The sequence below is a fragment of the Vitis riparia genome, chromosome 17, assembly GCF_004353265.1.
Source record: "Vitis riparia cultivar Riparia Gloire de Montpellier isolate 1030 chromosome 17, EGFV_Vit.rip_1.0, whole genome shotgun sequence".
Taxonomy (NCBI): Eukaryota; Viridiplantae; Streptophyta; class Magnoliopsida; order Vitales; family Vitaceae; genus Vitis; species Vitis riparia.
In genome coordinates, this window is record NC_048447.1 from 20,199,676 (window position 1) to 20,216,889 (window position 17,214).

The 17,214-nt window shown below is 34.6% G+C and overlaps 3 protein-coding genes and 1 non-coding gene across 6 annotated transcripts; 3 read left to right on the top strand and 1 right to left on the bottom strand.

The window, feature by feature from the left end:
- The first annotated feature begins 305 nt into the window (after nucleotides 1-305).
- Nucleotides 306-4,058, top strand: LOC117905067 (FRIGIDA-like protein 2). The gene is made up of 3 exons (XM_034817945.1): nucleotides 306-1,083; nucleotides 3,281-3,453; nucleotides 3,552-4,058. The coding sequence occupies exons 1-3, from the start codon at nucleotides 342-344 to the stop codon at nucleotides 3,807-3,809; spliced, it is 1,173 nt and encodes a 390-aa protein (XP_034673836.1). The 5' UTR covers nucleotides 306-341; the 3' UTR covers nucleotides 3,810-4,058.
- Nucleotides 2,731-2,819, top strand: LOC117905285. Its single transcript, XR_004649691.1, has one exon. It is a non-coding gene; the product is annotated as a small nucleolar RNA SNORD96 family (small nucleolar RNA).
- A 797-nt stretch (nucleotides 4,059-4,855) lies between the features above and the next one.
- On the top strand, nucleotides 4,856-9,689 carry LOC117934469. Of its 3 annotated transcripts, none has more exons than XM_034856169.1 (8): nucleotides 4,856-5,379; nucleotides 6,710-6,872; nucleotides 7,158-7,358; nucleotides 7,448-7,693; nucleotides 7,784-7,934; nucleotides 8,071-8,177; nucleotides 8,237-8,305; nucleotides 8,401-8,426. In XM_034856169.1, coding segments are annotated over exons 1-8 (1,365 nt in total). In that variant the 5' UTR covers nucleotides 4,856-4,952; the 3' UTR covers nucleotides 8,402-8,426. The 3 variants fall into 3 exon arrangements, with proteins under 3 accessions (XP_034712060.1, XP_034712059.1, XP_034712057.1); XM_034856168.1 differs by adding an exon at nucleotides 9,116-9,689 and having other exon boundaries at nucleotides 4,857-5,379; nucleotides 8,071-8,305; nucleotides 8,401-8,749; XM_034856166.1 differs by having other exon boundaries at nucleotides 4,857-5,379; nucleotides 8,071-8,305; nucleotides 8,401-9,038.
- A 5,356-nt stretch (nucleotides 9,690-15,045) lies between these two features.
- On the bottom strand, nucleotides 15,046-16,912 carry LOC117904882 (bidirectional sugar transporter SWEET14-like). The gene is made up of 6 exons (XM_034817689.1): nucleotides 16,790-16,912; nucleotides 16,404-16,440; nucleotides 16,085-16,295; nucleotides 15,820-15,981; nucleotides 15,607-15,726; nucleotides 15,046-15,515 (listed from the first exon to the last, which is right to left on the bottom strand). Exons 1-6 carry the CDS (start codon nucleotides 16,839-16,841, stop codon nucleotides 15,276-15,278), a joined length of 822 nt encoding a protein of 273 aa, XP_034673580.1. The 5' UTR covers nucleotides 16,842-16,912; the 3' UTR covers nucleotides 15,046-15,275.
- Nucleotides 16,913-17,214: the final 302 nt, after the last annotated feature.

A 17,214-nucleotide genomic window follows, 5' to 3' on the forward strand; every position in this document is an offset into this window, starting at 1 on the left:
CATACGCTCATGTGAAAAAAATTATAAAATAAGAATCCAATTTTATAAAATACCAATTTCAAATAACTATTTAAAAATAATTAACATTTCTTCTATTTTTATTATCAAATATACTACTTTATACTATTAAATCAACGTTTTCAATTTGAGTGAAAATCGATTTTTGGGCCTCAAATCAGCCCATGTCTAAATCGAGCCATAGATCATTGGGTTAGCCAGGCCCAAACACTGGGCTGGCCCAACCTAGTGTACGATCTTGTTTCGTTTCTGTAGCTGGGGTTTCTCCCGTGTACGAAGAATTAGGTTTAGGGTTTTTCCCTGTTCATCGTTTGCGAAAGAGGATGGTTTCAGTGGAGAATTCTTCTACCGATCCAAATCTTTTCCTCACGAATAGGCTTGGAGATATTCGAGCATATTCATCTTCTTTAGCGTCATTCACTCTCCAATGGAGGGACCTGGAGGAGTTGTTCGAGTCAATTCAGTTGTCCGTCGACGACTGCTTCAACGATATCCAACTGAGACAGAAGCAAATCACCGAAGCATTATCTTCATCAGTCCCATCTCAGCCTCGGCCGGAGTTGAAGTATCTCTGCCTTAACATGGACGGTAAGGGCTTGAGATCGTTCCTGATTGAGAAAACAAAGGCGCGTCCACCGTTCTCGATCGGAGACGAAGTCTCGGCCGCCCTTTTATCTGCTCCCGATCCGGCAATGCTTGTGCTGGATGCAGTGGATGACTTTTACCCGCGAAAATCTAAATCTAAGGGAAAGGATAAGCGCAGCGAATTGGTTGATATCAGAAGGACCTGTGTTCTTCTGTTGGAGCAGTTGATGAAAATCTCCCCACGAATTGGTCCTGCTGTGACTGCGAAAGCCAAGAAATTGGCAATTGAATGGAAAGCGAAAATTAATGGGGAAAACGATAATTCATCGAGGGTGTTAGGCCTTTTGCTGCTCTTAGCTGCGTATGAATTGGGCTGTGTATTTCAATTGAATGTGTTGTTTGATCTTTTCGAGATGGTTGCTCTGCACCACCAGGCTTCCGAGTTGTATCGGAGGCTTGGGCTCATGGATAGGGTTTCTGGTAAGCTTGGTTATGTAGGCCATAGGTATAGCGCAAGAACTACAAAATTTGGGCTAGTTTTGTATACTGTCTTGTGTCCAGGGTGCACATTTTGTTTACATGCTCCATTTGTAATGTATGAGTGCTTCATTTGTGAGTCTCCCAAGTTGAATTTTAATATACAAATATATATATTTTTACTTATCAAAAAAATATTTTTATGAGTTTATATGACAGGGGATTTGACAAAGAAGCCCCTTACTAATTGGAGCAAACAGCTAATATTTGCAAATTCCTTAGTAAACTTTACAAAGAAACTTCTTGGTGTTGATGGTCCTTTCTCATGGAAGCTCCTCCATTGAGTGGAGGTCTCATATTTCATTGCCTTGTGGAGTGGCATTGCTGCCATTACCTCTTGGGACTGTCCATGAGACATGTTTTCTTCATTTGTGATCATGTGGGTGTTCTTGTTAAATGAATTACTGGGAAGTTTTATTTACAAGCGTAGTGCAGTTGTTTAGCAGTTCTTTTATTATGTGAGTGGGAAGTTCAATAAAGAACTTCCTTACTTGATTGGAGCAAACTGCTAATGTTTGCAAATTCTTTAGTAAACATTACAAGAAAGCTCATTGATGTTGATGGTCCTTCCTTATGGGAGTTCCTTCATCGATGATGGGTGGTCTCATATTCCATTGCCTTGTGGAGTAATGTTTCTGCCATTACCTTTTGGGACTGGCCATAAGACATATTTTTTTATTTGCTTAATCTTTGTCTGTATATACGCTATTCTTTTTTAAATGTATCATTTGTAACTTCTATTTACAAGCTTAACACAGCATTTTGGCATTTCTTGTATTATGTGACGGGGAAGTTCCTCCAAGAACTCCCGTAATGGGAGCAAACCAGTAATGTTTGTAAATTCCTTAATAAGCGTCACAGAGAAAAGCTCATTGATGTTGATGGTCCTTCCATTTGGGGGCTCCTCCATTAATGTGTGGTTCCATATTCCATTGCCTTGTGGAGCAGCATTGCTGCCTTTACCTTGTGGGACTGGCCATGGAACAAACATTTTTCTTATCGCAATTTTGTTTATGGTTTTTATGTTATAGAGTTTCAAATATGCATATGTGTGTATGGCTTTTGTCTAGATAGGAGAAATGTTTTCTTCTTTTTTTTTTTTTGCCTAGCTTCTTGGGCATTGCTTGTATACTTCATGTGTACTCTTTTCGCCTCTTCTAGGCTTTTCTAATACAATCTCTTATTTACCTATAAAAAAAAATATTGTATATGTGTGTATGTGTGTGTGTTATAGGCAAACTAGGATAATTAAGTTAGAATAAACCCCAAATGAAAAGGGGGTTTCACCCATATACACACTAAGTATACAAGCAAAGCACATTTATCTTTATTTCATTTACAAGCTTAACTTACTGAAGAAATTGCTTAGTTAAGAACTTCCTTACTGTATCACAGCAAACAAGTAATACTTGTGAATTCCTTTGTAAATGGCAGAGAAATGGCCCTTTCTTTTAAGAATTCCTCCATTGATATCCAGTCTCATATTCCATCACTGCTGCGTTTACCTCTTGGTACTGGCCATTAGACAAACATATTTCTCTTTATGCATTTTATTAAATTAGTTTTTGTTGAGATTTTGTATAAAAAATATTGCCTATGATGATATCAGCTATCAAAATACCATCTTTTGGGACTGAATGGCTAGTAGGCCTTGCTGTTATTCTACAATTCTGAGGCCTTGCCTTATTACTCTTAATTCCTCTGTTTCCTATCTTGTCATTGAAATTGCTGGTCGTGTTAAAGCCATTGCACAGGGGATTCCAATAGTGTATTAATATTTTCTATTAATTTCATATTAATTGTGTCCATTTTGTTGCTATTGATTTATTTATCAACAGGATAATAGAATATTGTGAACTGGAAATTGCAATACTAGCCCCATAGTGCTTCTTGTTTGATTCCTCCTCATGTTCTTAGATCACTTTTATTATTGGATGAATATGATGTTACAAACAGTCTTTTATGTGATTAAACTTGGATGTTCAACCTATAATTTGATTACAATTTTCAATTCTATGCATATACTCATCTGAATGTGAAAAAAGCTTAATGGGCTGCTTTAATTTCCATAGGTGTCGTTGTCTTACGCATCCCTAATGCCGTCTTGATGATACTTGCATCTTTATTTCCTTTGCTTCAGATTTCATTCAAAATCTTATTACAAAGAGGAAGCAAATAGAAGCTATTAAGTTTATATATGAATTTGGGTTGGTTGACAAGTTCCCACCATTCCCCTTGTTAAGAGCCCACTTGCAGGATGCCAAGAGGGCTCACAAAAAGGCTACAAAGGAAGCCGACTCACGTCGATCAAAGGTACAACTAATTCCTTTTTCTCTTTCAGGACTCAGGATTAGTACCCATTCTTAAATCCCAGCATTCCAATATTCCCTCATTATACAAACTCACCACAGGATGAGGCCATTGACAAAGAAATAGCTGCAGTTAAAGCTGTGATCAGTTGCGTCAAGGATCATAAGATCGAGTGCAAGTACACGAGCAAAAATCTGGGAAAACGAATAAATCAGTTAAAAGCCCTGAAGAGAAACAGAGAAAAAGAGATTGAAGGAGGTAAGGACTGTACCAGGACAGCACCTCAGGCTCAACAACAGCATCACAATAAAAAGAAGAGACTCCGGGCAGAACCAGCTGCAAACAGCAATCCCAAATAGACCTGCCATTTCCTCTACCATTTACCCTTTTTTGGACAATCTGGGCAAGCAGCAGCTGCAGCATTTGCATATTACATTCCTACATGCTGAATGTAAAATTGTAAACTATGTGCCTGCCTGTAACATGTAACTAGTTCAAGTTCGTCTTCAGTTCATATTCCAGTTACTTGTAGAGCAACTTCGGCTTCAGGCCAGAGATTATTGAAGCGCAAGTGTACATTATTATTATTATTATTATTCTTTTGTTCATAAATGTTCGATTATTGTTCTTTTGTTCGCTTCAATATTATTATTATTGAAGTGTGCATTATTATTGTTATTGTTATTACTTTTGAAGTGGGGATGTATGCCTTGACTACATTATTGTTCTTGTTTAGTCATAATGTTTGATTATTTCTTGTAACATGATTAGAATGAAAGAATCACGATGACAAAACGGGCGCCTTCCAGGAAATTTCAACGGTTTTGATTTCGAGGATTTCAAAAGCCATATATTTAAATGAGCCTTATAATAGAATTTCAATTATTAAGGTTGTTTGAATATGTCGTCTTTTTTTATTTGGTTTTTTTATTTCTAAATCTTATACACAAACAAGAGGGATTTAGATTTAGATTTAGATCGATAATGATTTTTTTAAATGTATAGTTATTTTGATTATTATTTTGTGTTTTTGATAAACAAATACACTTGAACTTTAAGAGGTGTAGAATGCTTGAATTTTCTTTCTTATAAAGATTAAATGTTTGATAATTTTTTAATTTTTTTTTATAAATTTAGAGTGGAATAATTATTTGGTAAATATTATATATATATATATATAACACATTTATTTAAGAATTCAAAAAAGAAAATAAATTGAAGGGAACATACCTTCTTAATTTTTCCTCTTTTACTTTTCTTCCTTTTTCAGCATTGTATCCTTTCCCTCACCCTTAAATCCATGTACAGAAAAGAAGAAATATATAATATTGAGAGAGAGAGAGAGAAAAAAAAAAGACATGAAAGAAAAACATATAGATATCCAAAAATCTTTTTTATATCTCCTTGCGGAAATCTCGAATGTATGTCCTAAGGCTCCCTGTCGGGTATTAAGAAGCTTCGAACCCATAAAACCCCATCAGCTATAAAACTCCAAACCAGCGATGGAATCTGATTCTGCTCGGAGCTCAGGTCTTTCTTGGATTCTCAGTCCTCTGATGATGAGATCCACCGCCCCTCGAAGGCGTCGTCTCTCCGTACTGGGACTCCTCCTCTGCTGTACGATTCTCACCTTCTACACTCTCTTACTCCTCAGCCTTACTGCCGTTGTGCCTTCGCCGGAGCTCAGTTTTCCAGGAACTTTGCTGGAGACCAGCCTTCCGGTGGCGTCTCCGGAGATTCCGACTGAAGATGTCCAGAGTGCGAACTCAACTTCTCCGACCAAAGGCTCGGCGGAAATTCAGCGCCGCAAAATGCAGAAGGAGCTTCCGTGCGCGACAGTGGAAGAAATGGGGGAGGCGTTTGGGCACGTGTCTTGGAAGGAAAGCCTCAAAGTTAGGCGGTTGATTCGAGATCATTTCGCTTTGCACGGTTTGTTTTCTGGAATTTTGTTTCTGTCTGGTTGGTTACTTAGAAAACCGAGGAAAAAAGGGGGAAATTTTAATGCCTTTTTTTTCTTGTTATTTTTCTCTTAGGTTCGGTCGAGTAGAGACTGGAGAGACCATGATCAACTATTTAGGATTAAAAATTATGAATTTATTTTTGTTCCAAAATAAATTACAATCACATTTGCATAGTGGCATGGTTCAATAACTGTTGCTTATGAATTGCCCCTAGCTTAAAATGCTAGTTGATTTGATTCATAATTTGTGGGGATTTTGAAGATCTAGATGATATTGTTCATTGTATTACTTTCAGGTTTGAATCGTTGAACTTTTCTCATATAATCCTTTGTCAGATGCATTTGTTTCTGCTTGTGAAGATTAGTGACTGTTATAGACTGCATACATACATATGCATTACTGTTAATTTTGGTTGTACTGAACCTTGTAGATTGTAATTCAAAATTTCCAAGTGACTGAATAAGTTTTGTTGGATGAAATCAATTCATGCAACAACTGTGTATGGGTTCAGATGAATTGTATTTCACCATTAAGTTGTTCATTGTTTGTTTTCCTCTGTTGCTTGAAGCTCCTCGTCCTTGATCATATCATACTTCTCATTATGGGAGTGATTATTGACCTGTCATGTGACTAGATCACCTTGAATGCATTTTGACGTGTACTTCTATTCTTGAAACCTCTGTTTGTTTTATCTGTTGTTTTCCCACATTAGCTTGAGAGTGGTGGGCAATGTGCATTACTGCTGTCATCAATAACCCATCCATCGACTCTTTATTTCTCTACATTCATTTTTTTTCTTTTTTTGTTTGTCATTTTATTTTTTTGAAAGAGATAGCTAATGAATCATTGCATTGAAGCCTTGAATTTCATCAATCTTCCTTATTTTGAGTTTCAATTAAGTCAGCCCCCCATTGGCATTAGGATATATGGATGCTAATCTTTAGTTTCACCTGCAAAAAGAACAATTTTGTACAAAAAATTTCGCCCTCCCGATATCTGGGCTTTTACGAAGCTGGATCTCATGAACCACAGACACCAACTTCTCTGGTTCCATTAAGAGAATCTTTGTTGTGTCTGTAAGCAATTGTGGCTTTTATATTAGAAAAGCAGATTAAAAACTGAGAATTTGTGTGCCCCTCAATTTGCTTTTCCCTTTTCCATGTCTGTGTTCTGCTTTGTTTCTGTGCTGGGAAATCCTTGGAATTTTTCCAGTATTAGTTGATTTCGCTTCTACTGTTTGTTTCAACTCATATATAGTTTGGAGTGTCAGATGTTCATTTGTTTGATTTCTATTTCAGGAGCTTCTAGAGTCCGAGAGCTCCCACCTGAGCAGTTTTGCAAACAAGGTTTTGTGATTGGTAAAGCATCACAGGCAGGTTTTGGGAATGAAATGTACAAGATCTTAACCTCTGCGGCATTGAGTATTATGTTAAACCGTTCACTCATCATCGGGCAAACCAGGCATATTGGTTCTCCCTCCTGCCTTTCCTTTTTTACTAGAACAAATTTAAATTGGTCATACTATCACTTCAACCTGGATTTGTTTGTTCCACTGCCATATTGGTGATTCCAGTTGATTGCTCTTAAAAACTTTTTTGGCAGTGAAACTAATGACCTGCTTTATCTATTACCAAAATACCCTTTTATGAAATAACTATATATTAGAGTTTAGACCAGTCATAGTGGAATTTGACTTGGCAATAATTTTATCTGTGTTCTAATTATTGATCTGCTTCCTTATTTCAGGGGCAAATATCCATTTCAAAACTACATTTCATACACAGACCTTTCCTTTACTATGAATGAAGTGAAGCATCTCTGGAGACGAAATGACTGTGTTGGTAAGTATGGAAGGCATCTGGTTATGAGGACAGATGATTTTGAGAAGCCTACAGAAACAAATGTCCTTTGCAGTAATTGGAGAAAATGGAAACAGCCGATCATATGGTAAACTGACCATATTACATATTTTTTTATTGATTTACCCATCACTATGTGTCAGGTATCATCATTGAGTATGAGAATTCTAATGGCAGGTTCAAAGGTACAACTGATGCTGTGGCAGCTCAGTTTTTCTTGAAGAACATACATCCTCAGATGAGGAAGGCTGCTTCTACATTATTTGGGAAACCAGGGTATCTTCAATCTAGGCCTAATACATTTGGAGAGCTGATGAGAGCTATCATATCTCCTTCAGAAAATGTCCAAGAAGCTGTGAATTGGACCCTTAGGGGAGGTCCGGATCCTCATATTACATTACACATGCGCATGCTGATGAACAAGTAATTTATCTCAACATCTCCTGATTACTTCAAGATCTTTATGAGATGTCAATGTTTGGTAACACAAGCCTCTGGATGATTGATTTTTAGGTCTCCAAGAGCAGTAAATTCAGCATTAAGTTGCATTCAGAAGACCCTGTTCAGTAATCACCTAAAAGTGCCAAGGCCTCGTGTGGTTTTGGTCTCAGATACACCTTCTCTTATTAAAGACATTACACCAAAACTGAAGGAATTTTCTGAGGTAAATTGCTTGTTTAACAGCTTATATTCTTCATGGTTCACCACTTAAACCTCCATGTCTAAAATATGCAAAAGCAAGTTATGTGCACTATTAAACCGTTTTTCATTGTGTGGCAAATCCTGTTTTACATGGCCAGGTTGTTCATTTTGACTACAATCTTTTCAGTGGAAAAATTTCAAGGGGAAAAGTAAATGATCTGCACCAGTCAGAGTTTAGGGTGAAAGATTGGGGATCAGCACCTAGGTGGGTTGCATTTGTGGACTTCTTTCTTGCTTCACTGGCTAAACATGCTGTTGTTTCAGGCGCCCAAAGGCGTGTTGGAACTACCTATGCGCAGCTAATTGCAGCACTGGCAGCAGCTCACCAACTTGGTATGCTTACACCATTCAGTGCTGCTGCATTACTTTAAAAAATCTCGCTTGATTTTTCAATTTTCCAATTTATACTATTCCATTGTTTTTTTCAGAAGAGAACGATGCAACTGCTTCAAAATTTTCGTTCTTCAGCAGTTTTCAAAGTAACTTGTTGAGGGAAGGCTTGCACCATCAAGTTGGTTGGGGACATGTATGGAACAGATTTGCAGGCCCCTTGAGTTGCCCCAGCCAACCCAAACAATGTGCTCTGACACCACTTCTAGCTCCTGCTTGGTGGGATGGGAATTTGCAATCGCCTATTCCACGAGACATCCGCAGATTGGAGCAGTACGGGGTCAAACTTTCCAGTTTTGGCATAGTGGATGAAAAGCGTCTCCATTCTTTCTGCAAGTCTCGGAAGACTATCGTTAAAACCATTCAAGTTACTCAGCAATGAAGCAGGTTGAATTATTCTTAACAAATTATGCCATTCTTTCTCTTAGTCCCGGAAACTATGGTTAGAACCTTTTAGAAATTAGAACTGCTTCACTCTCGAACGAAGCAGGCTGAGTTGTACTTAAATATTCGGATATCTGTAGGGTATTAATTTATAGGGATAAGTTCCATTCTTTTTGTAAGTCTTGAAAAAAGACCATTGTTATAGGTAACTAAAAAATGAAGCTGAAGTAGGTTTAGTTGTACTTAAACCTTTGGCTTTTTATAACAATGAGTTTCAAGTTCAATTGTTCTATCCTTTTTCTTTGGTTCCAACTGCAAGTACTTTGCCTTAGTATACTGAATCTACTACTATGTCAATCTGTTTCTCAGATAGATGAACAAACTTGACTGGGGTGGTGTCTTCCCCTTTTACGTGGAAATTCCTGATGCTGAGTCAGAGTGAGAGCTCAAAGAGAGGAAGCCAAGGGGAGGAAAAATAAACCGTGAACTTGCTGTGATGAAAACAAGTATGCACTGACAGATGGACCAAAAAGGGAAACAATCAGGTTGGAGAGTTAGGCTCAGACCTGAAAACCGGGCTAGTCATTCTATGACTAGTTTGATCAAGAATCCATTTGATGGTGATTATATTTAAAAACTTTTACCAAAAGAATTGTTTTTAAGTGTTAAAAATGGTAGAAATATTTTTTAAAATCACTGTTAAATAAGTTTAAGCCTTACATTGAATCAGGTGCCGACTAATGTTTGGATTATGACTATTTTTTTAAGGTTTTTTGATGGGATGTACAACGATGTCAAAGCTATATCCCAATTCCCCTCCACACACATTATTTATTCTTTGTTATCCAACAACTTAAACATTTGGACTAAAGCCTTGTTTTTCGGAAGGTCATTAGTTCATTGTTTCTTTATTTTCTGATCGACACCTAACCACTTAAGCTTTTGAGTCAATTGTTAGTTTACCTTTATTTTCCGATCAATTGTTAGCTTACTTTTATCTTCTGATCAATACTCAACTACTTAAGCTTTCAAGTCAATTGTTGGTTTAATGATTATAATCACAGAAGCTTCAACCACAAATTTTCCCTTTTTTTGCATGATGAAAAGCTCAAAGCAAATCCATGGTGTTTGAGTGCATCGTGGAAGTGACCCATCTTTTAAATCGTGAAAAGCACGAAGCAAATGCATGGTGTTTTGGTGCCTAATGGCAATGACCCTTTTCAATGAAAATGTTGCCTCTGTGTCTAGATCTTGGCCAAAAGTCACTTTATTTCTCATGACTTTCCCTTTCACACAGCACCTTTGTTTAGGTTATATTTGATTTCCAGAAAATATTAAAAAAAAAAATGCAAAGGAAAATGATTTTTTCAGATCGTCATTTGAAAAATATAAAAGAAAATAAAATATAATTAAAACTAATTAAAAACTTATATATTTTTAAATTATTTAATTATTGTATTGATGAGTTAAAATAAATAAAATAAGTTTGAAGTAACAAAAAAAAATAATATATCGACTTTTAATCTATTTTTTATTTTTCTTAACTTTTTCTTTCCTTCTACTTTTCCTTTATATTTTCTTTCCCTTCCATTTTCCCTCAAATTTTATGGAACCAAACATATCCTTGATCTTTACACCACCTTTGAATCATATTCCTTAAATTTGTGAGCCTTCCAACACTGTCATGACTAAAACTAAAGCTCCGAATTCGTTTGAATTCCAAGTCTGGATCCAGCTTCATAGCTAAATTTCTCACTTGGGATGAGAACCTTAACACCCTTCTCTGGTGGGATTGGGTAGTACATTAGCTATAGAACAAAGTGGAATCCACGCTAAAAGGTGCTTATACTTATCTATCTTTCTATACGATCTAAACCCAGTACGAATGGATGAGGCCCATAAGTAACAATATTTCGAATCCAAAGTTTCTAGTGTGTATGGCCAAAGGAGTCGATAGAGCCACCTGATGTATAAATATATTGGCCCCAACATCCATAGCTAACACATTCTTTTCTTGCGTGTCTCATCCTATCACCATAATTTTCAAGCATTTCCAAAAAGGCTTTTTGTTTGGGGCATGTATCAGCTAGAAGAAGTTAAAATAGCTTAAATCATAAGGTATACTTTTTAAAAAATAATAGAAAAGTAATATTTGCCTAATTTTTTAATTTTAATTTCATTAAAAAAAATGATTGGTAGGTTATTTTTTGGAACAAATTTGGGTTGTTTGTGGATGTTTTTATAATTTGATGTGTTTTTTTTTTTTTTGGAATGATACAAGTAATAATTAAAAATATAAATGAATTGACAAAACTAAAAAATTGATTACTAGTAATTATTTTTCTCAAAACTTATTTGAGACCCTTAAATCCTCATGAGTCAAATCAAACTGAGCCTACGTTCCCTTTATTCGTCATCAAAAGGTTAAATTTTAAGTTCCTTTTATTCGTCATCAAAAGGTAAAATTTCAACCACTAATAAATGTTTCACGTACTCCCACCATCTCATCTCACGCTGCCCTCATCAATTCTTTTAGCTTTTCAGACAATAATTTTATTTCATGAGGTAATGATATCTTCAACTTTTGGTAATGATTTATTTGTTTAATTCAAAAGTTATATCGTATAGGAAATAATCTTACCTATATCTAACACAAAATATAGATTAAAGAGAATAAATATTTGTCTAACTTTTATATTAAGCTCTATTTTTAATTTTATTTATTTTCAATAAAATTACTTATATAGATATATAACTTAAAAAAATAACTTATGACTTTATTTATAGTCTGATTTTATAAATATTTTTAATTTTTTTTTATTTGAAAAAGATGATGGATAGATTACTATTTTGAATAAATTTGAAGTATTTTAACAATTTCATATGCGTTTTGGGTAGCATGTTATGAGTAATAACTAAAAAAATTAAAGATTTAAAATTCTACGTGGACATATAGGATTTGTATAACAATTATATTTGAGAATAATTTTTCATTTTTTATAACAAAAAATTAAAAAACATATTTGACAGTTGAAAATTGCTTTATATTTTTATTTTTTAAGAACTCTAAACAACAATTTACAAATAACATGTTTTAATTATTTTTTATTATTTTTACTTGTTTTTTAATAATTATTATTTTTTAAAATATATAAAATGATTAGAAATAAAATATTAGATATAAAATTGATTTTAACATATTTTAAAATATTAAAAATATATTTTAGGTTTTAACATATTTTCATTTTATAAAATATTATATAATAATTTTAAAAAATGATTTTCAAAAACCACTCTTAAAAAAATGGTTTCAGAAACAACTTATACAATCAAAGAGCATAAGTTATGAAGACAACTAATATTTGAATTCCAATGCAGAATTTTACTCTTAAAAATAACGAAAATTTATTATAAATTATTTTTTTCTGAAAACTTATTTCAGACCCTTTATTTCTTATCAATCAAATCAAACCGAGCCTGAACTCCTTTTAATCGTCATCCAAATGGTTAATTGTCAGCCACAAATAAAAGTTTCACTACGTCCCACCGATCTCATCTCCCACTGTCCTCATCAATTCCATTAGCCTTTCGGACACGATCATTCTTACTTCATGAATGAGGTAATGACATCTAACCAACTTGATTTGTTTGTTTAATTACAAAATTCTATCACGTAGGAAATCTCTTACCTATAAGACAAAATCCACATTAAAGCGAAGTAACGTTTGTCCAACATTTATATTGACCTCTATTTTTAATTTTATTTTCTTTTAATAAATTATTTAAATAGATACGTAAATTAAAAAATTAACTTACAACTTTATTTGAAAAGTATTTTAATTTAATTTATTTATTTTTTTGCATTTTTCTAATTCAAATTTAAAATATTTTCGGTTGTTTTTTTGTCTTAATAATTTAATAATTCATTTTTTAAACATGTTATAAATAATAATTAAAAATATAAGGAATACTCTAGAAGCTTTTGAATTCCACATAAGTATATAATATTCTTTTATAAAGAATAAATTATAAAAAAAAATAAGATTTTATTTGATAATTATTTTGAAAATGGTTTTTAAAAAGTTTTCTTTAATATATTTTTAAAATAATTTTTAATTATACTTTATATTTTATATAATTATTTTTTAGAAACCAAATCTTAAAAATTAAATAAAAATAATTAAAAGATATTTTTTGAAAATACTTTATTTTTCATAAATGAATGATTAAAAACAACTGTTTAAATGTTGTTTTCTGGAAACTTTTTTGTTTTTTGAAACCCTTTATTTCTCATGAGTCAAATCAACCTAACCAAACACCCTTTAATCGTCACCAAAAAGGTTAATTTGCAACAACAAATAAAAGTTTCACACACTCCCAGCCATCCCTATGTCACCCTGCTCTCAGCAATTCCATTAACTTTTGGACTCAATCATTTCACTTCATGAATGAGGCAATGATATCTAATCAACTTCTAATATTCATTTATTTATTTTATATACTTCAAATGTGAAGAATAATATTTCTAAAGTATGTTAAGATAATTTCCAAAACCATAAAGAAGAATATCCTATAATTTCATCGTTGTCACTCATCTGCCTAGCAATACTGATGATATGGTGGGCCACAGTTCCACTCGATACAAACTTTCCAGTCATTTGACACTAGAGACAGAATCTCAACGCTTTCCATTATTTTGAGTTTAGTGAGCCATTTTCTCCGTTTGGTATGGTAACAGGCTCACATGCTTCTCTACCATGCCCAATTAGTGGATAAAACTCGTTCAGTTTCTGGAAAACCCCATTCTCAACATGCTAAGGTGAAGATTCATTACTACCCCACAAGTAGATTGGTTTGAAAACTAGAATTATTCAATTCACTTTTTCACTTTTTGTTAGACTCTTCCTATTAAGTTGTTTGATTATGACACTTAGTGATGATATTATTAATTAATTTCCTCCATGAACCTACAATATTATTCTAATGTGTGTGTCCGCATCGTTAATCCCATGGCATTTGGTAAAGTAATTGATTAGGTTCTCCCACTTGACCCGTAATCCCGACATCAAAGCTTTTTAGGAAAGAAAGATTATTAGATTTGTACGTAGGGATCACGACACGATATTAATATTTTTATGAAAAATTATTGAGTCTGTCATTATCTAATTGATTAGCTCCATATAAATTGTTCACTTATTACATGTGGCATCATAAACTTGGTTTGAACTCACCCTTTGTTTATTTCCTCCAAAGAAGGTTTTTCAAACCGAAGAGTATAGATTAGAGGTGTAATTTAATTAAATTTAAGTCTTTAATTAGTGACCGCTTACCTTATCTAGGAGATCATTAGGCCTATGAATTAAAAAAAAATAGGAATAAGGATCCATTTTGAGCAATCAAATAAAGACACATGAAGAAGTAGTAGAAACATGGTTTATTTCTTCTTAAACCTCAAAGTCAAAGAGAGACTTGGGGTTTTGATTAATCACCAATTCAAATTCTAAATGTGAATCACATTCTAAAGGTAATAAGAATAATAATAGAATATTCATTTTCATTCTTCCATTTTGACCTACCAATAATACCATATGATTACCACATGATTGATTATTCTTTTGCATATTTTCCAATTTTAGTACTTCCATGGGTCATGGAGTACCAAAAAACCCCACTCCTGCATCATTTATTTCCTTAAGCCTCAAACCAAAAAAAAAAAGGGACACATGGAGCTTAAATTCTAGTGAAAGGAACATAAGTATTATTTTATAAATTTACTAAACCCTCCTATGATTGAAGGTCATGCAGAACCTATCTTTGTGTCCCAATTCTTATGAACCAAACGCCCCTTTATTTCGTTTTCTATAGATAGACATGGTATGTGGGAAAGATAGAAAGCTAGCTCATGATTATTAAATCTTTAACACATGCATTATAGAGTTTTTTGGCCCTTTGTTCTTTACTCCTTTTCAAATGTTTGAGAACACCTTTCCGTTAATTCAGAAGACATGGTTCAAACACGTCTACGTGAACCACGCTTTTCTCAATTGTTTTGCATGGATGAGAGAGGGAAGGGTCATATCATCAATTAATCAACCTCATCCCCATGAGGTGCCGAATTGTTATTGGCTACCCATAATGTGGAATACCTGGTCATAAAGGATGATTCTTTCTTTATGATCAAAGCCCAAAGACGACGTCAATCATTTAGCAAAGGAGATAAACTTCTCTCATTGCATCACCCAAAGGAACCCACTGAAAGAAGAAAGATATAATAATATAATGGACAATCACCCTCAATATTTCTCATAACACCCAACAATTTAATATAATGATGATAATAAATAATCATTAGTTACATACGATAAAGACACCATATGATCATCGCCAATTACACAAGATACAGATGGAGATTTAGAGGGACACACACACATAAAACAGAAAAGAGACTACTAATTAACATGGCCATGTCGCAAGGCCATGCATATCGAATGAAATTAAAACCGTAGCTACGTGGGAAGCCTTTGTTTTATTACAGAGCAACTATGACTTCAAGGCCTTGTTTCTCTGTGGTGCCATGTCCTTCATTGCTGTGCTGCTGGTTAGTTAGGTTCACTTCTGCGCACACCATTGTGCTAAGCTTCACAACGTCAATGATTTGTTCGGATAGTTCGGGCAATTTCTCGTTTTCCAGAACTTTCTTCCCGTTTCTGTAGATTAAGTAGAGGACCATCTGAACAATCCCGAAGAAGAAGCCCAGGATGTTTGGACCCTGTTGAGGTAAAGAGAGAAATAATATTGGAATACTAAAATTTGATGTAGGTAATTAGTAAGGAATATTAATGGAGGGTTAGAGTACTCACAGCAATGTAAAAGTCTTTGAGCATCAGACCATAAAAGAACCACATTACAGCACTCAATGTGAGGAAAAAAGATAGAAGAAATGGCATGTACTCAACGCTCTTGGTTCGGATAACTTGTCTCTGCAGATAAAAATGATAAAATGGGTATGAAAAATGATTATATTATAAGAAAAATGGACAAATTTCTTCAAGGAGAAGCCATAATATACTCACCATGATGCAAAGGGGTGCAAGGAAAACGCTAAGCGAGAACACGAGACAAACCCATCCAACAATACGGACACGGTTAGCGCCTTTAGCTAGGAGGAGGGTTAGGAGCAGGATGGAACCGAATCCGCAGATATTCATTAGAAAAACGAGTTTCACAGTCGTGATCTGCAAATATTTGGAATATATGTATAATATTCTTGTAAAAATAAACTTCGAATAAATAAATAAATAAATAAAAAAGAAAGAAAAGAAAGGTTGTTGCTAATACCCTAGCCTTCTTCGGTGCATACACAAGGAACATAACAATGTAGCTGGTCTCAATGACGCAGCCAACGGAGTTGATGGTGATGAGAAGGCTAGCATCAGTGTCAAGGAAGGCATAGTATATCCAAAGCATAGAACTGAATAATGCAACCACGTAGGGAACAGACTGAAACCCTTCAGTGGATTTCCTTTTGTAAATTTGGTAGAAAGTCGGCCTGCGGCGAAAATTAAAGAAGGGATTGTCATTCTTATGTGTAAATTATCTTTGATCGTGTAAAGAAACCTCGAAGATCATTAAAGAAGAATCGAAGTAAAGGACTTACAGTGGAGCAAGGTACACCATGAATGAGATGAGGTTACCTGCAAATAAATTAATGGAAAAGGAGAAAAAACAATTAGTTCTTTATGAATAGCATGACCGTTACCCCTTGCTACATTGCACTACCTCAAAACATACAAGTATAATTCTAAAATTAAAGTAAAAACATCATCAACTCAATTATCAAGCCTAAAACATGTGAGTATGAATGTATGCATGGTCTCTTCAGAAATTCAATTCGGGTTATGCTACGAAAGGTAGATTCTTTTATTTTCGGGTATGGCCGCGAGATTACCGACATACTAGAAGATGAAGATGAGAAAAATTAAAGAGGAAGAAGAGGAGGAGGAGGATAAGGTGGCAAAAGAGAGAGACTGTAATAATTTCTACCTAGGATGCCAAAGATAAAAACCAAAGGATGGTGAATGGGAAACAAGGCCATCTCTTCAGCTGGGAGGTGGGCAAGGACAGAATGCAGGAGGGGTTTTTCTTCTACAAGCTCACAATTTGAGGATTGATGCAGAAGGGGCATTTATATAGGGAGGGGGGATTGAATTAAGTCTTGTTTGCATGTGAGAATGGTGGATCAATAGAACAGTAGGTGGTGTGAGATCTTTTGCTCTCCTTTCCAGTTGTTAAAATCCAATTACGTTATCACATTCCAAACAGCTTTCCCCGGGCTATAGCCTCTTTATCCATATTAAGCTTTTTTTTTCTCAAACAGAAGCCCTCTAACATCACCTATACCCTACTTGTCAGTGCCATTCAGAGAACACCCCCAAACTATTGGGGACCCACCTCGGTTCTTTATGATG